Source organism: Squalius cephalus (genome assembly GCF_949319135.1).
Source record: "Squalius cephalus genome assembly, chromosome: 5".
Lineage (NCBI taxonomy): Eukaryota > Metazoa > Chordata > Actinopteri > Cypriniformes > Leuciscidae > Squalius > Squalius cephalus.
In genome coordinates, this window is record NC_137126.1 from 13,322,177 (window position 1) to 13,347,395 (window position 25,219).

At 42.2% G+C, this 25,219-nt stretch overlaps 1 protein-coding gene across 1 annotated transcript in view; it reads right to left on the bottom strand.

The window, feature by feature from the left end:
- The window catches only part of cldn15b (claudin 15b), a gene marked incomplete at its 5' end in the record, with an annotated part of 109,147 nt that overhangs the window by 12,978 nt on the left and 70,950 nt on the right, over positions 1 to 25,219 (bottom strand). The window contains one exon of the mRNA XM_079870808.1: positions 2,898 to 3,062. Within this exon, the coding sequence (XP_079726934.1) occupies positions 2,898 to 3,062 (165 nt within the window). The remainder of the gene's footprint in view (positions 1 to 2,897; positions 3,063 to 25,219) is intronic.

Consider the following 25,219-nt stretch of genomic DNA (forward strand, 5'->3'; position numbering starts at 1 on the left):
CTCCATGCAAGATCTCACCTCGTGGGGTCTCAATGATCCTAAGAAAGGTGAGAAATCAGCCCAGAACTACACGGGAGGAGCTGGTCAATGACCTGAAAAGAGCTGGGACCACCGTTTCCAAGGTTACTGTTGGTAATACACTAAGACGTCATGGTTTGAAATCATGCATGGCACGGAAGGTTCCCCTGCTTAAACCAGCACATGTCAAGGCCCGTCTTAAGTTTGCCAATGACCATTTGGATGATCCAGAGGAGTCATGGGAGAAAGTCATGTGGTCAGATGAGACCAAAATAGAACTTTTTGGTCATAATTCCACTACACGTGTTTGGAGGAAGAAGAATGATGAGTACCATCCCAAGAACACCATCCCTACTGTGAAGCATGGGGGTGGTAGCATCATGCTTTGGGGGTGTTTTTCTGCACGTGGGACAGGGCGACTGCACTGTATTAAGGAGAGGATGACCGGGGCCATGTATTGCGAGATTTTGGGGGACAACCTCCTTCCCTCAGTTAGAGCATTGAAGATGGGTCGAGGCTGGGTCTTCCAACATGACAATGACCCGAAGCACACAGCCAGGATAACCAAGGAGTGGCTCTGTAAGAAGCATATCAAGGTTCTGGCGTGGCCTAGCCAGTCTCCAGACCTAAACCCAATAGAGAATCTTTGGAGGGAGCTCAAACTCCGTGTTTCTCAGCGACAGCCCAGAAACCTGACTGATCTAGAGAAGATCTGTGTGGAGGAGTGGGCCAAAATCCCTCCTGCAGTGTGTGCAAACCTGGTGAAAAACTACAGGAAACGTTTGACCTCTGTAATTGCAAACAAAGGCTACTGTACCAAATATTAACATTGATTTTCTCAGGTGTTCAAATACTTATTTGCAGCTGTATCATACAAATAAATAGTTAAAAAATCATACATTGTGATTTCTGGATATTTTTTTTTTAGATTATGTCTCTCACAGTGGACATGCACCTACGATGACAATTTCAGACCTCTCCATGATTTCTAAGTGGGAGAACTTGCAAAATAGCAGGGTGTTCAAATACTTATTTTCCTCACTGTATATATAGCCGCTCTAGAGTAAACTGTGATGTCATCGTCCAGCTCAGTTAAGTTCTTGTATAATAGTGTCAATGCAGGCAGATTAATATTATTGCTGAATATTAAAAAATGTTACATTTAATGTCCCTGACTAAGCAAGCCAAGCCAATGGTAACAAAGGTGGAAAAAGGCGACAGTGGCATGGAACCAAAACTCCATCAGGTGGCAGAATGGAGAAAAAAACCTTGGGAGAACCTTGGCTCAATCAGGGGGCCAGTTCTCATCTGGCCAGTGAACGAACAGTGTATGATTATGATTCAGGCAGCATTATAGATCAGAAGTCAGATTGGTTTGGAACAATCAGAATATTATCCAGTTCCATCTGGTTGAAGTAAAAATTATAAAAACTAGCCCTGATTGTCACAGTTAGTTGCAGCAAGGAGAGTAGTAAGGTAGGATCTATACACAGCAGTCACTTTATTTAACAATAAACCAAATAAAAAAAACATGCAGGAGCACTGGAGATTTCTGGAATGCAGGAGAATCGACCCTAAACATATAGACAAGATCAGACCAAGAACAACTCAAACTGAGAGCTATAAACAGGGTAGCAAAAGAGCTAAACAATAATGAACAGGTGAAGCAAATCACACAATGAGTTGCTATGGAAACAAATTAAAACATTCTAGACAGCATGGGAACATAAAAGAAAAACAGGAAACAAACTAAAAGTCCAGGAAAATGAAACAGAAACCAAAACTTAAAGGGATAGTTCACCCAAAAATGAAAATTAGCCCATGATTTACTCACCCTGAAGCCATCCTCAGTGTATATGACATTCTTCTTTCAGACGAATACAATCAGAGTTTATTAAAAAATGTCATGGCTCTCCCAAGCTTTATAATGGGTATATTTTTTTGGAAGTCCATCAAAGTGCATCCATCCATGATAAAAGTGCTCGACACAGCTCTGGCGAGTTAATAAAGGCCTTCTGTCAAGTCAAGTCAAGTCATCTTCATTGATATAGCGCTTTTAACAATGTAGATTGTTCCAAAGCGGCTTTACAGAGATACAAGGATAGTTTAAAGTAACAGAGATTGTTTTGGCTTTATAGCAGTTCTTGAATAAAGTTATTTTCCAGCTAAAGTTAATTTGATTGACTCACTTCCGTCGCAACTCCGATTGTATTCTGAAGTGAAGCGATTCGTTCGTATAAGAAAAATATCCATATTTAAAACTTTATTCAACTAAAATAACTAGCTTCCGGCAGACGGCCGTACACAAGTTGACTTATGGCAAAAGAGTAACACTTGATAATGTATGACGTAGGATGTAGGAGTAGCGTACGGTTTGACGCCTCTCGCGGTTCAAACAAACAGGGCTGGGCAACCACGTTCGTCATTACGTTGTGCGTCTAGTTCAAGAGTTAGTCTTTCGGCGTAAATCGATGCGTACGGCCGTCTGCCGGAAGCTAGTTATTTTAGTCAATAAAATTTTAAATATGGATATTTTTCTTACACAAACTCATCGCTTCACTTCAGAAGACCTTTATTAACCGAGCCGTGTCAAGCACTTTTATCATGGATGGATGCACTTTGATGGACTTCCAAAAAAATATTCCCATTGACTCCCATTATAAGGCTTGGAAGAAAAAAGAGCCATTTTTTTTATATAACTCCGATTGTATTCGTCTGAAAGAAGAATGTCCTATACACCTAGGATGACTTCAGGGTGAGTAAATCATGGGCTAATTTTCATTTTTGGGTGAACTCTCCCTTTAACTTTACCCTGATTTCCTTTACTGTATATGACAGGCGGTAAGACAGTAAAGGACATCACTTGGTGACATTCTTACCTTGCAGTATGAAGAAGACACCTCCAGCCCCAGCGATACGACCCTTCATTATGTAATTCTCCCCTCCTATCTTGGAACACTGCATACCCACTAGAGTTGCCACCAGCCCGAATGCGCCTAGCACAATGGATGTGATCATTAATGCACGGCATGCTTGGATTAAACCTGAGAAAACAGAGAAGGAACAGTTACAAGTCTGACAGCTGTACACAAATAGTAAAATAAAACAATAAAGATATGTGAATAAGATACAAATATGTACATACAAAATAGACTTTAATATGTACAGGTGTGCTATATACAAACAGAATAGAATAGATTTAAAGATGGCACTTTACAATTAGGTTTCATTAGCTTCATGTTAACTACATCAGTTAACATGAACTCCACTTCTACAGCATTTATTAATCTTTGTTCATGTTAATTTCAACATTTGCTAATACATTATTAAAATCAAAAGTTGCATCTGTTAACATAGTTAATGCACTGTGAAGTAACATGAACAAACAATTAACAGTTGTATTTTTATAAACTAACTTTAACAAAGATTAACAAATACAGTCACAAATAAATTGCTCAATTAACAGTGAGTGAAATAAGTAGAGATGGGGTATTGTTAAATAAATGTAGCCTAAGTGGTATTGCACATGGTTATCATTGCACAGTGCGGAGAACATTTAGCTGTTCATGAGGTAGATTGCCTGGGGGAAAAAAACTTTTCTTGTGCCTAGGTGTTCTGGTGCTCAGTGCTCTGTAGCTCCGGCCAGACGGCAAAAGTTCAAAGAGAAGTTGGCTTGGATGTGAGAGATCCAGAGTGATTTTTCTGAGCCCTTTTTTTTCCACTTTGGATGTATGCAGTTCATGGAGGGTGGGCAGGGAAGCACCAATAATCCTCTCAGCAGTCCGAACCGTCCTTCGGTTGTCTTCTGTAGTCTTCTGATGTCTGATTTTGGTAGGTAAACCAAACCAGTTATTGAAGTGCAGAGGACAGATGGCTGATGGACATTGATGGCTGAGTAGAACTGCATTAGCAGCACCTGTGGTAAGTTGAACTTCTTCAGCTGGCGAAGGAAGTACAACCTCTGCTGGGCCTTTTTCAAAATGTGATTGTCCCACTTCAGGTTCTGAGGGATGGTAGAGCCCAGCAACTTGAAGAACTCCATGGCAGCCACATTGTTGTTCATGATGGTGAGTAGGGGGAGTGCTGGGGTGTTCCTCCTGAAGTCCACTATCATCTCCACTGTTATCATGCCAGTTGTTCAACCTTTTGTCTGTATGCAGACTCGTTACCATTGTGGATTAGGGCCGGTGTTATCTGAAATCTTCAGAAGTTTGACCGAATTATCTTTAGCAGTGCAGTTATTTTTGTGCAGGGAGAACATCAGTAGGAAGAGCACACATCCCAGTCCTGTTTGGGAAAATTCACGTCCAACATCTTTTCTATCTGTCAGAAAGCTGGTGATCCATTGACAGACAGAGCTAGGAACAGAGAGTTGGGTTAATCTTTTAATTTAGCCTGGGGGAGTGATGGGATGATGGTGTTGAAAGCAGAATTGAAGTCTACAAACAGGATCCTTGCTTAAAGGGCCCCTATTATGGATTTTTGAAAATGACCTTTCATGTAGTGTGTAACATAGCTCTAAGTGAATGAAAACATCCTGCAAAGTTTTAAATCTGAAAGTGCAACGTATATTGTGCTGCCAAGTCACGAGGCTCCACCTGAGAGCGGCATTTCATTCACTTCACCCACACCTCAAACTCGACGTCAACGCAGAAAGGGTCACAATAAGAAGCCTGTAACTAATAATGCTGCAGATGAGCTCTCTGGTTTACTAAAGCATATGACTGTCTAAAAATATTGTTTTGAATAAAGAGTTTTCTGTCCATCTCTGCCTCTCTCAAGTCACATGAGAGAGCAGTGACAAGGGTCTTTGTCCACACATACAAAGGAACTATTGTATCTTCGGAGGGACAGCCACTGACTGGACAGTCAGGCGGGTACAGAAATAGACTACACTAGCTGGGATCAGCAGTTGTACATGTGATGTTGAAATCATGTATGCCTTACAGTAAATATGATGAAGGCACCTCAATTCGGACTATAAAAGAAGAGACCTGGACAAGACTCAGGGCTCTTCCTTGCAATCTCCAATCCGGAACGCCAGCAGTTCGGATGCAAGAAGCTTTAAGCCTAGCTAATATTTCTCTGTTAGTTTAGTACTTATAATATAATCTGTAACAAGTATTCTTTTCATTTTGATTCTTTTAATAAATATTGTTAAACATTTATTACAATCATCTGACTGGAACTTGGATTTTTGAGTACGTGTCACCTTCTTCTCCCTGGATCAGGAAGGTCCTAGCTGGAGGAAAACTACAAGAGGGTGAGCATTCTTTTCTGATAAGAAAATCTATGCACTGTGATGTTTGATTGATTAGGAAGCCTAGCCAAAGAGGCAGCTTACGACAGGGTTATTGTTGTATAGCGAACACGGTTGAAGAGTACCTAAAAAGGTAGATTTATACTACGAAGGGGAAATTTATTATATTTATAATAAAATACGAATTTGTAGAGACTGTTCACCTAACTCTTAAAAGCACGACTAAAGGATAGGCTCTTTAGTTACTGCATATTTATATGTCCTGGTTAGGATGTAAAATAATTTGGAACGGTATTAATCGTGAATAAACTTTTACAATATAAAGTTATTGTCTTTCAAAAGTAAGAGGTTTTAATGAATTAAATGAATTGTTTTCAAACGAGTCATAAGCCGTTTCGTTGTGACATCAAGACGAAACATTAGTATATTGCCCGCCCACTTATTGCACACGCAGACACCAGGGAAAACTTGAACGCCCTCAAACCTACAGCTGATTCCTGTGGATACTGGAGAGCATCATGTCGAGAAGACGGCGTTGTGCTCTATAGTGAAGGTAAAGCCAGTTTTTTTTTTTCACTGCCCAAGGACGAGCATGTGAAGAATTAGTGGTTAAAATTCATCTTTACCACGATATCACAGCAGTATAATCCTAAACTTTTGCTGTGTTCCCTTTATTTTACTGACGACTGCTTCTCAAATCTTGGAGTTCAATGCAGGATTCACAAACCGTTTTTACTCTTGAAAGATGGTATTCAAAAAATGTAGTTTTGAGTTTTATATTGTCAAGTCAAGTCAAGTCAAGTCATCTTCATTTATATAGCGCTTTTAACAATGTAGATTGTTTCAAAGCAGCTTTACAGAGATAAATGTATAATTTAAGGTAACAGAGATTGTTTTGGCTTTATAGCGTTTCTTTAATAAAGTTATTTTCCAGCTAAAGTTAGTTTTGATTGGTTCTCTTCCGTCGCAACGATCATTTGTTATTAAATTAGGGGCCGCTAAGACGACACCATTCTCTCTACACAGACTTTAAACGTGAACCTGTGATAAACGCTGATGGCGTTCACATGCACATTAAGAATTGGCTCTATAGTTACAGTATGTGCGTTTGAATATATGTGCGCAGGTTTGTAATTCCCTACAAACCAAGCCTAAACAAAGTACTGGTCTTTCCTTATAAATTTTGATACAGAATTTTATTTTATTTTGTCACTTCGGGGAAACGAAATGAATTTTCCCGACAACGCTTTATCTGTAGAGTGGTAAAGGGATCCTCCATAGGGAGAGACTAGTTGGCACTTCAGCACTGCGTTGTCATCGGGTCCAGGCGAAGGTCCTTTGTCAGATCTGGATACGGCCTGGATCCGGCAGGCTGCGGGAAAACCTCGGGATAAAAAAAGACACTAAAATTAGCGTAGATGCCATTCTTCTTATGATGTAACGAGTACATCAGGATTTATGGGAAGTGTTCCCGGTTCCGGCTGACCTAATCTATGCAGCCTAACATTGAATTATAGAAGTCTATAAATCAAGTACCACTAATAGAGAGATACAACCACGATCGTTTGTGACTCTAACGAGAGCTGTCTCGGTACTATGGTACGGTCTAAATCCGGACTGAAAATCCTCACAGATATAATTTCTTTCAAGAAAGGAACACAGTTGTGAGGATACTGCTTTTTCTAATATCTTTGACAGAAAAGGCAGATTCGATATCGGCCTGTAATTGACTAATTCTGTAGGATCAAGTTGCGTTTTTTTAACAAACGGTTTAATCATAGCCAGCTTAAAGGTTTTTGGTATGTATCCTAATGACAAAGATGAATTAATGATATTAAGAAGAGGATCTATGACCTCTGGGAGCATCTCTTTCAATAGCTTTTATAGGCCAGAGCAAACTAGTTAGAAGGGCAAACCAAAATCAGTGTCAGTAAACAGGCAATGGGGTCAAAATACCAAACAGTTTCTTACTACATTCTAATTCACTCTCAGAGAACAAACAACCCAGCAAGCAATTTTGTATTTAAAAGACGTCTAATAACCGTTCAAACAAGGCAAAATTTGGTCTGTCAGTAAAAATTTTGTAAACTTCTAACCATAGCCCAAGAATAAATGCACAAGCTACGCATAGAACATGTCAAATAAATTAAACCAAACACCTTGTAACTACTGTTGATTTTGCTGTAACTACTGTTGCACCAACAATACGCTCCTAACAAAACAACTGAATGTTCCGCTAAAGGGAGTGACATCAGGGCTTTTAAAGGGGTGGTTGAATGTGATTTCACTTTTTTAACTTTAGTTAGTGTGTAATGTTGCTGTTTGAGCATAAACAACATCTGCAAAGTTATAACGCTCAAAGTTCAATACAAAGGGAGATATTTGCTTTTAAAGAAATCAATTTCTAATGACTACAGCAAACGGCTGGTAGGGACTACAAGACATTCATCCAGGGTTAGTGACATCACTAACCCCAAAATTTACATAAACCCCTCCCCTGGGAACACAATAAATAAAGGGGGCGAGGCCATTTTATGTTGCTTTGGAGAAGAGTTGTTGTGGTAGTAGAGTGTCGTTGCCGCCATGCCGTCGAAACACTGTTATTTTCACCCAGATTGCACTTTGTTCAGTCTTCCTAAGGACGGTGTAGTTAGGGAGCAATGGTTAAATTTTTTTTTTTAACTCGGTCTCTCATAATTATAAACCAAATGTCACTCTCTGTGCTGCACATTTTCCGGAAGAAAGTTTCCTCAATCTACGCGAGTTCAATGCAGGATTCGCACGGCTTGTCCTGAAAGATGGAGCAGTTCCAACTTTAAAAACTGTTGTTTACGAGCCACAACCTGTAAGTAGGGCTGAAACGATTAGTCGACATTGTTGACAACGTCGACAATAAAAAATTGTTGACAAAATATCTTTGTTGTCGAGTAGGCGTTTGATCTCACGTGACCTAATGTAAGGGCCTGCAATATCGCGATTTGACCGCTACGGTGCTGTAGCGCTAGAGTGTAATGCAGCCCTTACAAATGCTATTGCGGTAGACACAGCGCAAATTATGACGGAGTGCAAACGAATCCGAACTAGCAAGGTGTGTGAAAGTTTCACAAAACTTCAAACCAAGAATGCTGTCCTGTGCAATACATGCAAGGCGGAACTTGCTTTTCACGGGAGCACAACATGCATGTTAAAGCACTTAAAGAGGAAACACCCCGGCACAAGAGGAGCCGATGAGAGGTGAATGTTCTCCAGCTGGAGCTAAATAACTAGCAGTAAATCAATCACAAACTTCTGTTTAATATCACCAGCACAGCGAACTTGGAATGTTTGTGGTTGTTGTCGTTTATGTGATCAGTGTAAGTTATTCTTTGATTATAGCTTTTATGTATTGTTTATCTACATGCTTGTTTATCTACAGGCATGCTAAGCATGGTTCTCTTTCGAACGGTCACTTCGTATTGCGTATACGCAGTGGGGAAACTCCTTTTCCTCGATTTACTGAAGCCTATAATGTAAAACGCATTTTGCAGCTGCACAGCTAGCACAGTGAGTGTCTGGCTCACTCATTGGCTGTGCTGCGGCAACTGCACATCCAATGGCGCGACCTTAGCCCATATTAATCCCCGAAAAACGCCATTTTAGCAGATTTTACTCGTTCAGCGACAACTTCACGTCTCTGAATCCTTTGAAAGCCTTCGCCGTTGAACCCTTATCAGCCTGAGCGAGCAGCATACAGCAGACTATGCCTTCAACACAGAAGTCGTTTTTTCTCCTGTCGCCGTTCTCCTGTGGTCATCCAGCATCGACGCATATCCTTTCAATTATTATTGTGATTTATAAAGAGCGCGAGCGTTGTTCCAAATGCCTCGCTCCTCTTGTGCCACATGCGGATGCATCTGCACGAGGCCTACGGGCTTATTATATCATGCGCTCGCGGCTAGCTCTCCTTTGGGACGGCAAACTGCCTCTCGCGCTCCCCCCGTTTCTTCCCTCGTCGAGCCTTGACGGAAGAAGCGCGCGGGTAGATGTTCGCGAGGCTAGCTCTCTTTACGACGCAAGAGAGCTACCCCGCCCTCTGTTTTGCACGTCACACAGAAGTGCGTTTTCTCTGAAAATGCTCTCTCATGCACTTGCCCGCTTCCTTCTCTCATTGAGCAGCGACAGAAGAAGCGCGCGGTCAGATGTGCGGATCGATAAGCGGATCGGCTTATTACATCATGCGCTCGCGGCTAGCTCTCCTTTGAGACGGCAAACCGCCTTACGCACTCCCCCCGTTTCTTCCCTCGTCGAGCCTCGACGGAATAAGCGCGCGGTCAGATGTGCATGCGGCTATCTCTCTTTACGACACAAGAGAGCTACCCAGGGCCGGACTGTGACACAATTTCAGGCCGGGAAATCCTACACTCATCCAGGCCATCCTATGCACCCAAATAAAATTTTGAAACACGGACAACCCTGTTTTTTCCTAAATTACATTTATTGGTTTAAAGGCTTTCTCTTGAACGGTATCCTCACTTCCCTTTTCCTTATTTTCATTTTCCCTAATATCTCTCTGTCTCTCCCTTCCACCAACATCATTGCATTATTTTTTTGTTGATGTCTGCACTATCACTCCTGTCTCCCTGCTCCCAGTACCACATAAATGTTCATATTTGTCTGCTAAATTACTAGTGTAACTTTACACTAAATAATATTAATCTCCTTACAGTATTTTGAATGACGATAGTAATGGGGCGCTATACCGCTTACATTTGCTAGCGTTTCAATACTAAGTTAACGAAGAAAAAAGTACAGTATTTACAGATGAAACTGACCTGCACTTGAAGCCCTGAACAGGTCATTAATTTTGCAACATTTTGATGCTTGTTCTCTGAGTGCTTTCTTTTTCGTTGTCCTTTCCCTCTCTGCTCCACCTGGCCGTTTTCTCTCCATCATCTGGCGATGCTCACATTTTCTGTTTAACCGTTTGGCTGAGGCTTAAAGTTGAATCGTAGCCTTGCCAGGGGGAATTCCCGGTGGCCTGGCGACTATTTTGGCCTGGCTGGCCAAAATAGTCGCCAGGCCACCGGGAATTCCCCCCGTGCTCCCGATGGCCAGTCCGGGCCTGGAGCTACCGCTCCCTTACATTCTGTTCATCACGCAGAACCGTCTCCGTGATTCAGACACAACAACGCGGTTTTATTGCCTGGAATAAACCACGCTGAAACCGTTCTCTCTCACTGCAAGAACAAGCCGCCATTCTAAGTACTATAAGAGTTCTTCTCTGTCAATCCCCCCCTGTGGCTCAGTGGTGGATTCGGAGACTCTCGCGCCAGAGACCCGAGTTCGAATCTTGGCTGCACTGAATCTTTTCACCAAAGCGAACAAGTTCACGCCGGCCCCGCTTCCGCGTGACTCACCCTCTTTGGCAACGTCCGGGAAAGGGGTTGGTCAGGCTCAACGTTTGATCCCGCCCCCCATCTAAACCCAGCACGAGTGCAACTGGACGAAGCATGGCCAGCTAGTCATGTTAAATCACGATTCTAACAGAGCTATAGCTGCAGTCTAGGGGCCCGTTAAACCGTGCACCGCTGCAAACTATCGCTGTTCTCACAGTAGCTCAAACAGAGTGAGAAATAAATGTTCCCCCACAGCCCCTGCTCACAGGTGGCTGGGAACGTCCTCAAATCAGTCATTAGGCCCGTTACATGCGCGCACCGCTCATGCCGCACACTATCACTGCAGTCAGTGCGCCCGCTATGAAGCGTGTGCCGCCACAGATAGTCACTGCTCAAAATCCCATGACACTTTTCACAGCTCCCTGTCTAACTCGGCAGCTGGAGATTTTATGATTGCTGCACTGCGCGCGCCTCTACAAACAAACGCCGTTCTCACGGCGACCCACGTAAAGCACAAAAAGAGTATGTTTCACAATCACAACACACAGGTTCACGGTCCCCCTTCACTAGGCGGCCCCCTCCCAGTTGTTACACTGACTTTTCCCCAGACAAAAGCCTGTACAGTCAGTCCAACACTCAGTATGTGCACAAATCACAATGTAAGGGTATCAGGTTCTCCTGTGTTAGGCGGCCCATCCCAAACTTTGTGTCAAACCCTAGCCACACAGGCGTTGGGTCATGTCGAGTTGGGTCATAAACACAAAAAAGCAAGGCTACTCGCTCCAATTCGCTCACAGACCCCCAGGCGGTTGTCAAGACTTCGGTGAGAAGCAACACAGGTCACGTGCTTCGCGCTGAAATACAGAATCTGTTAGCAAAAGGGGCGATAGAGCTAGTCCCCCCCGCGCTAAAACACTTGGGTTTCTACAGCCGCTATTTTCTAGTCCCGAAAAAAGACGGCGGTCTCATACCCATACTAGATTTGAGACATTTGAACAAGGCTCTCATGAGACGGTCTTTCAAAATGTTAACTACCAAACATATCCTCGCGCAAGTTCGCCCGGGGGATTGTTTTTTTACGGTGGATCTGAAAGATGCATACTTTCACATTCAGATAAACCCTCGTCACAGGCCATTCTTGAGATTCGCCTTCGAGGGTCAGGCTTATCAATACACCGTTCTGCCATTCGGTCTATCCCTAGCACCCCGTACATTCACAAAGTGCATGGATGCAGCGCTTTCTCCCCTGAGACATCAGGGAGTGCGCATGCTAAATTATCTCGATGACTGGCTGGTGCTGGCACAGTCGAGAACCGAGCTACTGTCACACAGGGATTTGATTCTCGGCCATTTGAAATGTCTGGGTCTCAAAATCAATGTAACCAAGAGCAAACTGACCCCCAGCCAGAGTGAGGTCTTTCTGGGCACAGTTATCGACTCTATAACGATGACAGCGCTAAAGAAATTTCAGAAACTTCTCGGTCTCATGGCAGCAGCATCGTCAGTACTCCATATGGGATTACTGCGCATGCGCCCGCTGCAGCACTGGCTCAAACGCCGTCAGGCAGCCTGCGCATCATGGAGAATCACGGTTGTTTACGGACTCTGATTCCCTGGCGGGCTCAGGACTGGTACCACAAGGGTGTGACCATGGGAGTAGTTTCCAGGAGTAGTTTCCATCCAACCTAGGTTGGAGAGTGCTGCACGAGGGCAAGCCTGCCTCCGGCCTCTGGTCGAGCACGGAGCAGAGCTTACATATCAACTGTCTGGAAATGAAAGCAGTTTGTTTGGCACTCAAAGCATTTCTGTCAAACCTCAAAGATCACCACGTCTTAGTCCGCATGGACAACACGTCAGTGGTGGCCTACATAAATCGCCAGGGCGGCATCAGGTCGGGCAACCTGTACGCCATAGCGAGAGACCTCCTCTTGTGGGCACAGACCAATCTGAGTTCTCTGAGGGCAGCGCATATCCCTGGCATTCAGAATCTAGGTGCAGATATGCTCTCACGGGGCAACACTCCCCTAGGCGAGTGGTCCCTGAACTCACAGACGGTCAGTCTGATATGGAGTGTGTTCGGCGAGGCCGAAGTCGACCTTTTTGCCTCGAGAACCAACACCCACTGCGCAGTGTTCTTCTCGAAGAACAGGGACGTGCTGGCCCATCTCTGGCCCAGCCACCCCCTTTATGCGTTTCCTCCCATTTCAATGATCCCCCAGGCCATCAAACGGGTCAGGGAGAGCGGATGCCCAGTCCTCCTAGTGGCCCCCCTCTGGGAATCCAGGCCGTGTTTTCCAGAGCTGGTTCAGTTATCGGACAGAGTCCCCTGGCCTGTTCCGCTGAGGAAAGACCTCCTCACACAGGCCAACGGGACGATATGGCATCTGCGACCCGACTTATGGGCCCTCCATGTCTGGCCCCTAAACGGGTACAAAGGGACCTTCCTGAGAAGGTCTTAAACACATCACTGAGGCTAGGGCCCCATCTACCAGCCGCCTTTATGCTCTGAAGTGGTCAGGGTTTTCCAGCTGGTGCTCGAAAAAACTCTTTGATCCAGGGTCATGTGAGGTATCTGTGATACTCTCCTTCCTACAGGAGCTGTAGGACGTGGGCCGTTCCCCGTCCACGCTCAAAGTGTATGTGGCAGCCATTGCAGCTCATCATGCTCCGGTGGCTGGCCAATCACTAGGAAGAAACGACCTGGTGGTACGGTTTCTAAAAGGAGCTAAAGAGGTTGAACCCCTCCAGACCTTCATCCGTGCCATCTTGGGACCTCTCCACGGTCCTTGGGGCCCTGAAAAGTCCACCTTTTGAACCGCTCCAGTCGGCTGATCTTAAACCTCTCTCGCTAAAGACTGCTCTCCTGCTGGCACTGGCATCTATCAAGCGAGTGGGAGATCTGCAGGCCCTCTCCGTGAGCCCTTTATGTTGGAGTTTGGGTTGGATGACTCCAGGGTCATCCTCAAACCCAGACATGGCTATGTACCCAAAGTGCTCTCAATGCCGTTTAGAGCACAGGTCATCACATTATTAGCCCTTCCCCCTTCTGCTGAGGTTGAGGAAGCTAATCTACTCTGCCCTGTCAGAGCACTGAGAATCTATCTGGAGCGTTCTGCGTCTTTTAGACAATCAGAACAGCTCTTTGTCTGTTTTGGTGGCCGATCTAAGGGTTATCCAGTCACTAAGCAAAGACTGTCTAGATGGATAGTGGATGCCATATGTATGGCATATACCTCAGTGGGTCAGGTTTGCCCTATAGGTATCAAGGCTCATTCGACTAGAGGCATGGCCTCGTCTTGGGCTTGGTCCTCTGGTTTTCCCATTCAGGATATTTGTGATGCTTCATAGAACCCGGAAATCATCTGACCGTTTTTACAAGGAGGGACAGAGCAGTGTAGAATAATGGTTATATGTGAAAAATAATGCGCATTTTTAAAAACGAAGCATGAACACATGTTACAGTGCCCCCACAAACACAATCAAGCCTTCGAAAAAAAGGTGTTTTACCACCCCTTTAAGGTGTGCCTGGAATTGACTGCAGTCACTGCACCAATCAGGTTGGAACACTTATTAGCCTGAATGAGCCAATCATCACCATCCCTGGACACAAAGGCTGCGTTCGAAATCGCATACTCTCTTGGGTAGGTACTTATTATGAATAAGTAATTACTTCACGACAACTAAAAAAGTATGCTCTATAGTGGTTTATCAGTGGTTCCCAAAACTTTTTGAATGTATGGCCCCTTTGTAGTGTTTTTTTTCACGGCACCCCAACCCAATTAAACTAAACGTATATGTGTACATACATACATAAAATTAAATCCAGATGAGCAAACAACAAATGAAGCATAAAACAGCAGCATGGATTTATTATAAATGCATCACAACAGACATAATATGAGGTGAAACAACCCATTCAAATGAACCATCTGTCTTTTACAACTGGATGACACGTCAACAGACTGATTTGAACCAATTACTGTATATGTGGGTTTCATTGGAACAAAACACATTTAAAGACTGATACTTAACTCTTTAAATAATAATAAACATCTCCAATTAATTTTTTTCTTTAGATTCTCATTTGCTTTGTTCAAACCTGACCTTTTAACCCCCTGAGGTCGGCAATCACGCCGGCGTGATCTGCTCGTTTTTTTATATATCAGTGCAAAATACTCTGTTGATTTTGATTTTACATACTTGTATTGTACATCATTCAAAACTGTTAAATGTCTTCTTTTATTTGTGTACACTCATAATAAAAACAAAATGTTGTGTTTTTCGTAAAACAAAGAAAATAAACATGATGCGCATTCTGCCGTCTCTCTCAATGTGAAACTCATTCTGAAACGCGACAGAAAATGACCTGTAACTCAGCGAATGTTTGTCACACAGACTTGAAACGCATGTCTATACAACGCTTGGAATCTCTATTTTTAAAGTATGTAAATTATATAAAAAACAAATATTCTATTTTTAAGTAATCCATACGAAAGCAGCGGCATGTACAGTTTCTCAAACGCGTCCTCATTAAATTTAATTTGAACACGCCTACGCGCGCACGAGCGATTGACATGCAAATGATCCATGCGGAGAAACGCAGACCTGTAAACGCCCTCATCACCTCAAAACAAAGAAGCAGAGACTTCGTAACTTACTCCTTTTCATCGCGTTTGGACGACTGTAAGCTGTGCTGTGCTGTGCTGTTTACCTTGAATTTGCCTCGGATTTACTTCAAACGCGATTTGAAGATGAGAAGATTTTTAAGGTAAGACATGTTAAACTGGTCGTGCCAGATTAAAATGTATGTTATGAAATGAGTTTGGAGTAAAAACATGAACTAAGCCTAATTTCATATATGTACATGTATATAGACAGAAACATGAAATGTGAACTAGAATGATAGGCAACGTTTCAGTGCTTGTATACGTGTTCAACACGAGGATGTTTTTATATTCTATAATAAAACACAGCATGGTAAAAGTAGTATTATAATATTTAGACCCGTGTTTACTGTTAAGCCTACTGTGTTTGTGGATATCTGGTCAAACGTAGATATGTATGGTAACCATAATGTTTTATATTTGAGCGCGATCGCGTTTGAATGTATCAGATTTTGCAGCGCGATCGCGTTTGAATGTATCATTTGAAAATTTGAAAAGCAAAACACACCAAACGGCTTCATGTTTTTACTATTATCTCATTTCATATCATCATAACGAATGGAAACATTTGAAGTAACATGATAATCAATATATTTTTCTCTAGCTTGGTTGTTACTGAAATATTTTGGAAGATTTATACTGCTATCTATTGTTATTATTATTTTACCCAGCACTGCGCATAGCTTATGCCTACAAGGCACAACAAACCTGGTGTTCATTATTGTTGGAAACATTTGTGTGTGTGTGTGTGTGTGTGTGTGTGTGTGTGTGTGTGTATTTTGTGAATTTTAAAAAGCAATTTTAACAAGAAAAATCTAATATTTATTTGCAAAATCGTGCAGGCCTTTCTCTTGATATCAGTATGTTCACCTTTTTTTCAGGGCCCAGATGCCACTGAGTCCTGCCGACTTCAACATTCACATGAGTCTCTGGAACATGAACATGGTAAAGTGAAAATCAAACACATTGGAAATGAAAGGTATGTACAAATGTATGTTTTTAGGAATGGCACAAAGATCTCTGTCTTTCAATAAGTGCTTTTTTTCCATTTGTTGTGTCTATTTGGATTATGTTGTGTAAATAAATCAAACAATCTAAAAGCCATTCTTTTTTAAATCTCCTCATTTACAGTATTGTGCAAGGTTGCTCAGAATGATAGGGGCCTGATAGCTCCTAATAGGGCCGTTAGGGAGTGTCTTTGTCTTTCTCAGGTGAGAAAACCCATACATATTAATGAGCTTCCGCATAGAGCTTTCTCACACAAAACACGTCGTAAAAATTTTAAATCAATATATTGTCTTCTCTGAATGAGCAGTCAGGGTGATTTTCACATAGTTTTAGAGCAAATATTCTAGGCTACGTCATACAATTTTCAAAAGTCTTGTGAAGAAATAATCAGTAGGGGTTTCATGGCCTTATTTCAGTGAGAATATTTTTTTGTATTTTCACAAACCACGCATAAATGTCATTATCTCAAAACTATAAACTTTTACATACATGCTGTTGATATATTATTGTAGCAGAGTTTGTGCTGAATACAGTGTAATTAGACTTAAGCCATGAAAATGTCACAAGTAACAGAAATAACCAGAAATGTCAGAGCATGTCAGAACACCTCCAGGGCCCAGAAAACAGCTCAGACCTCAGAGGGTTAACTTAAAAAATGAAACAACAATACATGTGCATGGAACTGTGTCACATGCATTTTAATGGGATGTGCTTGCTTTTGTGAGCACAGCCTCTTGATACGGGGGTAGACTGAGAATAGAGCAACTCGTAGATCATGCTCCACTGACAGGTGCTGCCTTTTTTTGTTTTTCACGTATGCCAGGGATGAGAATGCTAGCTCACACAAGTGAGAGGTTGAAAACAGCAACAGCACATTTGACGGCGCATTCTGAGATAGATGGAAACTCTTGTGTCTCCAAATGTCTCCATCTTTGCCCTATCCTGTCAATCTCTGCGTGAAATATAAAATTGAGAGCGCACCAGTAGTCCAGTTAAGTCACCTTCAGTTATATAGCGCTTTTAACAATATGGATTGATTCAAAGCAGCTTTACAGTGATAATAGGAAATTACCGTATAAGATTGTTTAGGCTTTACAACAGCTCTAGGATAAAGTTATTGTCCAGCTAAAGTTAGCTTTGATTGATTGATTCACTTCCGTTGCGAAGATCATTAGTTATTAACTCAACACCGTTATAACAGGAAAACCCTTAACGCGCTCCGGCCGCCCATCCGCACAAAACGGTGCCTGGTGTCTCGAGAATACACTCCTTGAAATAGGTTTGAAGGTGCAAACGATTATCCGTTATCTCTGCGCAAGCCTAAAAAACGCAAACCAGCGAAAACACAGAAAGTATGCGTGTTTGAATATATATGTGCACAGGCGTGTAGTCCTTCTTTACAAATCAACCCTCAATAAACGACTTGTCTGGCCTTAAAAATTTATAATACAGAATTTTTTTGTCGCGTAGCCACTCGAACTGGAATTATTCTGACAACATTTTATCTGTACTGAGGTAAAGGGAAGGGAAGGAGGCCTTCACAGGGGAGGGACTGGTTGACACTTCAGGACTGTGTTGTCATCTTGTCCAGGCGCTGGTCCTTCATCAGATCTGGATACGGCCTGGATCCGGCGGACTGCGGTAAACCTCGGATAATCAGAGAGACTAATATTAGCGTAGACACCATCCTTCTTATGATGTAACAAGTACATCAGGATTTATGGGGAGTGTTCCCGGTTCCGGCCGACTTAATCTATGCAGCCTAACATTGAACTATAGAAGTCTATAATGTGTTATGTGAATGCTAGGCCAAAGAGATGTGTTTTTAGTCTAGATTTGAACTGACAGAGTGTGTCTGCTTCCCGGACAATGTTAGGAAGATTGTTCCAAAGTTTTGGCGCTAAATAGGAAAAGGATCTACCGCCAGCAGTCGATTTTGGTATTCAAGGTATTATAAACTGGCCGGAATTTTGAGATTGCAATAGACGTGAAGGACTATAATGCATTAAGAGCTCACTCAAGTACTGGGGAGCTAAACCATTTAGTGCTTTGTAAGTAATCAACAACATTTAAAAATGTATACGATGTTTAATAGGGAGCCAATGCAGTGTTGACAGAACCGGGCTAATATGGTCAAACTTTCTGGTTCTAGTAAGAACTCTAGCTGCTGCATTTTGGACCAGCTGTAGTTTGTTCAGAGGTGGGCTGTCAGGGCCATCAGGGCCTTCTCTGCTGGCCCTGTCAAAATCTAATATATATATATATATTTTTTTTTTTTTTTTTTTTGTGAGGCTGAGCTGGATTTTCCATATGGCCCTGTTAAAATCTAAAATATATTTTTTCATTTTTACGATTATATTTCCAGAAAGAATATGGTTGTTTTTTGTGAGGCTGAGCTGGATTTTCCATATGTCATCTAAACGCATCACAGCTCTGTGGACCAGCACTAGTAGTATAGCTAGCCTTCCGTTGAAGCTGCCATTTTCCAACTTTGACTGACGTGTAACATTAGCCAATAAAATTTTGATGCGCAGTGACAGAACGCCCCAGGGGGCCAGCAATGTGTCGGCACTAGCCCCCGCTGATGTCATCAACCATTCGAAATTTTGGCGGGTTGTGAGCGATGTCAGTGAACTGAGCTATGGCCGCTGCCTTCACACCTCTTATCGATTCTGTTTTCGATCTCCTTCGTGTGCCTTTTTCAAGGCGTTCGTTTGGAGAGAAGAAAAAGATCATTTCAAAAGGAAGATCTACACCTAAGCTGGATGGGCTGACCAAGGCCGGAAAAGGTTTTGTGCGGCACTTTACTGAGGGTAACTACGACCGTTATGACTGGCTAACAGCTAGCACTGAGCGGAACAAGCTATTTTGCTGGCCGTGTTTACTTTTTAATACCAGTGAGGGAACATGGAACAGCACGGGTTTTAACAGCCTTAATAGCTTCACCAAGGCAGCTATCAAACACCAGGCACCCAATCGTCACCTCACAGCGGTGGTACATTCGAAGACCTTTGGTGAGTCCTGGGTGGATTTGCAGCTGGATGAAGTGTTAACAAAAACCGGGACATACTGAAGCGCCTCATTGATTGTGTCATCTTTTTGGGACAGCAAGAATTGTCTTTCAGGGGACATGACGAGGGCAATGAGTTCCTGAATTGAGGTAATTACTTGGAGTTACTGTCTCTGCTATCAGAATACGATGCTGACTTGCGACACCACCTTGCCACGACCACCGTTTTTATGGGAACATCGGGGAAAATTCAGAACAATCTCATAAATGCTGTTGCTGAGGTGCTAAATGATTCCATCAAAAAAGAGATTACCAACACCAAGTTTGTCACAGTTATGGTGGATGAGACCACTGATTGCAGCAACACTGCACAGCTGTCATTTGTACTCCGGTATGTTACTGACATCGAAGTAAAAGAAAGATTTTTAAAGTTTGAGGATGTCACAGGAAAAAAACGAGCTCATGATCTAGCAGCTTCAGTACTTGAAGTGTTGGGTAGCTACAATTGCAAAACAAAGTTAGTTGTACAGTGTTATGACGGAGCCGCTGCAATGGCATCCGGACTTAATGGTGTACAGATGCGAGTAAAAGAAGACATTCCTCCGGCTCTTTTTGTGCACTGTTATGCACACACATTAAATCTTGTGATGTCTCAGGGAGCATCAAAAATTAAGGATTGCAAGATTTTTTTTGCGAATCTGGGAGGATTGTCTGCATTTTTTACACATTCTCCCAAGCGCTCAAAAATTGCTGGATGAGTTTTGCGAGAGGCGGCTGCCGCGGGTCTCTCAGGTGAGATGGAACTTTAAAGGGCACCTATTATGCAAAATTCACTTTTACATGGTGTTTGAACATAAATGTGTGTTGGCAGTGTGAGAGCAAAACCACCCTAGAATGATAAAAATCCACCCAGTGGTTTTTTTACAATCTCAATAAATCATAAGCACTGTCTCAGAATGAGTTGTTCTCAGATTCGGCGCAATGTGACGTAGAATTGAGCAGGCCCCTCCCACGACTGTTGAGTGACACTGCAGTTTGAGCATAGACCCGCCCTGAGTGAGCTGGACACAGAGTCCGCCATTGTTCGACGCTTGAGCAGCTGTAGAGAAGAATGTCTCCTAAGCGATTGAGGTGTGTTGTTGATGGATGTAAGAATGAACATAGCAGTCTTCATTTACTCCAGTTGTTACTCAAGGATGGATCTGTACTGTTCATGATCCAGCTTACAGTCTCCGGATCGACAGGCCTAACGTTACTAATCACGGCAGAAATGAAAGTGCGAGCGCGCTCTTTATGACAGCTCTTCGAGTCATTTTACGGATATAAGGTGTACCAGTTTATTTAGCACCCACTGAAAAGGTGTGTATATTTGTTTACTGTTAGTTGTAACGAGTGTTTTGTGTACTTCGCTGTGTATGTTGTTGATAATGAAAGGGAGAGAGAGAGTTTATGGATAAGACTTTAATGCGCACTTCTTATACTATGTTCATTCAGCTCTTACAGAGATTCTCTGGAGTAAAACTAACACTCATCTTTTGTGTGATGTACAATAAACTTCACTGAACTCGTCAGTATATTTTGGTCATCATTCGGACGGGTTTTGCTACAGCAGGCTTGTATTAGTGGATAAAAGCAGATGACAAATAAGTTATAACCATAATTAAACTAAACTATACCTGTTCTATGTCCATACAGCATATATTCTCTGGCTCTGTGGGCATTATTGTCCGACTCCGAGTCGAAATGAACACCGCAACTGAGAGATTCTGTTCTGATATTATCAGATGAGATTGTCCTGACTGAGCGCGAGCACGTGAGGCTCCGCCCCCTGTGCCGTGCAGCAGCAGTTAATTTGCATTTAAAGGGCACACACTAAAACAGCGCGTTTTTCTGAGCCCCAAAAAATTACAATTTAAACATGCTGTAAAAAATGATCTGTTGGGTATTTTGAGCTAAAACTTCACATACATACTCTGGGGACATCAGAGACTTATTTTACATCTTGTGAAAAGAGTCATAATAGGTGCCCTTTAACTCCAGGTTGGTGGGTACGGTTCATGACAAAAGAGCTGGTCAAGCTTTTCCAGCACATCCTTGTTCACGCGGAGGATTTTGACCGTGAAACGGTACATTGTGCATCAGGACACTTGTCACAATTGAAAAGCTTTGACTTCTGTTTTTTCTTTTTTCTTTCATCGACATTTTTGACTTTGCTGATGTGCTCTTCAGCAAATAAGAGCTTAGATGTGCAATTCAGTCTGTCCAGAACTGCAGATTTTTGCCAGATTCTTGAAGATGAGCTTGGGAAATTTGATGCCATCTATGAGAGGACAGCAGAGGCCGCGGGACAGCCGAGCGCAGGCAGAGGCCGAACAGACATGCACTACAGACAGCTACAGACGCTAATCGACAGCATTATCACACAAATCAGCAATCAATTTGAGGATCACAAGCAACTGCTGTTTGTTGCAATGCTGGATGCACAGCTGTTTGCAAAGTTCAAGCAGACATTTCCCGAAGCAGAGCTCAGGAGCCTGGATGAGAGCTACGGCGCACAGTTTGACTTGGGGTAGACTCAGAGCTGAGCTCAAAGTGATGTACAGCATGACAAACTTTCAGGGAAAGAGTCCAAGTGACCTACTGACATTTTTGAGGAGCATGGGGCTTGCAGTCAGCATGTCACAGCTTCATGCCCTCACATGCTTGATCGTGACCATACCAGTGTCCACCGCATCAGTTGAGCGATCTTTCTCAGCTCTCAAGGGCATCAAAACGTATTCACGGAATACAACCGGACAAACACGACTCTCTGCACTGGCATCTATTGCCATAGAGAAGGAGCTGCTCATTCATCTTAAGCAGGACGCACAACTGCATGATGAGGTCATTGAACGTTTCGTCAGAAAGGATCGGAGGATGGATTTCATTTACAAGTAATGGGTGAGTGTCTCACTGTTTAGGAGAGATAAAGTTATTGTGGTATTTTATACAGCATTTTTGTTATGGTTGTATCTGAATGGTATTGCTGTAGTTTGGGCTGTAGATGGTGATGCTGTGTTGATGTGCCTTGGTACTCTTCAGTACCAAGGAAAATTCCTTGTGTGTGCAAGCACACCTTAATAAAGCTCTTTCTGATTCTATATAGCTGTTATAATGCACAGTGCGAGGTGTGCGTGCGCTGTGGTTGAAGATCAACTGTCTCGTTGGTGTTACGCAGTAGTACATTGTGATTGTATTTTGTATCTGTGTGTGTGGTGTGGTTACGATTGTCGGGGGAGGGGGATTGTTACTGAAGACCCTGACTGAAACCCCACGGTACGCTACTGAGTTTGTTTATGAAGCGTGCAGGGCAACCACCCATAATAGCATTACAATCTAGCCTTGATGTCATGAACGCATGAACTAATTGTTCTGCATTTTTCATTGAGAGCATATGACGTAATTAAGATATATTTTTAAGATGAAAAAATGCGGTTTTACAGATACTAGACACGTGACTTTCAAATGAAAGATTGGTATCAAAGAGCACACCCAAGTTCCTAACCGACGACAAGGACTTAACAGAGCAGCCATCAAGTGTTAGACAGTATTCTAGGTTATTACGTGTGAGAGTTTTTTGTCCAATAATTAGAATCTCTGTTTTTTCAGAATTTGGAAGTAGGAAATTACTAGTCATCCAATTTTTTTATTATCAGCTATGCATTCCGTTAATTTTGTGAATTGGTATGTTTCATCAGGGTGTGAAGAAATATAGAGCTGCGTATCATCAGCATAACAGTGAAAACTAATGCCATGCTTCCTAATGATAACTCCCAAGGGTAGCATGTACAGAGTGAACAGCAACAGTCCTAGTACTGAGCCTTGTGTTACAAAGTACAAAGGGCGGAGCTGAGCGGAGCGGACGGGACGATTCTCTCCTGAGAACAGTCCAATTGGCGGTAAATAAACATTTAAACTTTAAATATGTATGAAATATCTGTATTTTTTCGCTTAATTATTTTCATTTGGACGTGCTCATATGTTGGTGTTTTGATATATATTATTTTAAATATATGCTGTAAAAGGTTATTATATGGTACAATAGTTATTTTAGGCTGTTTAAATTGGAAAAAAGGAGGGGCCTGATTCGACTATCAATCTCATTTATCAATGCTATTTTGGTTATATGGGGGTGCTCAATGTCTGATTTCACATAGAACTACTGGTTTTCTGCCAATAAGTTAATATACAGCCTATTATGACAATGCTGTAAATAAAAATGTGAAAAGAAAGAATCTTTTAATAAATATTTTTAACATGCGTGAATAAATCCAACCACCCCTGTGACAGATTTAAGTTTCACTTTCCACGTTAAGGTGACCAACAGAGGAGCACCTTGGCGGCAGGGATTTAAATCTTTAACAATGTCTGGGATAAGAAAAATCTAAAGTGTGGATGCACACCATCAGAAAGAATATTCTCCAAGGCTGGATTTAGCATCAGAAAACCATGATCGCACATTAACAAGTTGGTTTTCCTAGGGACATTCTAAAACGCTTAACGTGAAAACCGCTTATTAGTGTGGCTTAATGTATATTATGTCAGTGGAATTAAAAGACCAAACTCAGTAAAGACCAAACTAAGCATACTATGTACAGAAAAGCAGATGAGCCCATGAACCCAACGTGTTTAATGACACGGTAAGCCTCTTAACATGGCTTAACAAGACAGTCATATTAAAATATCAAATTCTGTACAGAGTGCACACCTTATTAAGAAACCATATGTGCAGATAAGCAGATGAACCCAGAATATGAACACATATGAACCCACGTTAAGCGTTTTTCACATTAAGCATTTTAGAATGTACTTTATCCGCGCACACATTTTTTCAGATTTCAAAACATTTCAGTCAGATCTAATTTGATTTTTGGATGCTGTGAACATGTTTAGCTAAAAAGACTGCCACTACAGTTTAGCGTTTATTGTTGTCTCTGCAGTTAAAAAGACAAAAGTTGACAATTCTGGCTATACTTTCGTTATACTTTAGGCAGTTTGCACACATTTGTTCTGCACCTTGTGACTTAATTCTGACTTATTTCGTTTTGTATCAAAGCAAAGAATGTTAAAAAAAGTGCTGCACAGGGTGTGAATTCATCTCGGTGCTCTTTGGATATAAGGGATAGTTCAGCTTAAAAAATAAGGATATTCCAAGGCACTTGAATAGTGTTGAAAAAAGTTAAAAAGCCTTTATTTCATCATGGCTTTATCATTTAAAAACTGGTGACAAGTACACATAGATGGGCATAAATACATGGAAATGTATTTAAAATACAAATACAAAATACTGTGTGGAAAAATGTATTTAAATACAAATACAAAATACTGTGTGAAAAAAATGTATTTAAATACAAATACAGTATTTTGTATTTTGAAAATACATAAAATACATGTGAAATTGTCCATCCAGTGCAGGTATAGGTCACAGTGAATGAAGAAACTACACAGGCCTACTGACCTTTCATTCCTAACCTGTCACGGTTCATGAGTGCGCTGCTTCCTGCTTGTCTCGTGCATTTGTTATTGTTGTCTGTGTGCCATGTGCGTGTGTGTGTGGGTGTCACCGTATCAATTATCAGTCAATCATCTCATCTGTAATCAGCTCGGCGCCAGCTGCCACTCATCTCCAGTTCCTTTAAAGACTCACTGAATTCTTCTCTCATTGTCAGATCGTTGGTCGATGTTTGTGCTGTGTTTCCTGTTTCCCGTGAGTTGGTTTCTTCCTGGAGTCCTGTGCTGTGTGTTCTTCGTGTCTGGATCCTGTCTTCACCTTCACGCCGTTTCACCGCCGGATTCATCGCGACCATCTAGTCCCTGCGCCACCCTGCTTCAGCCGTCTGACCCT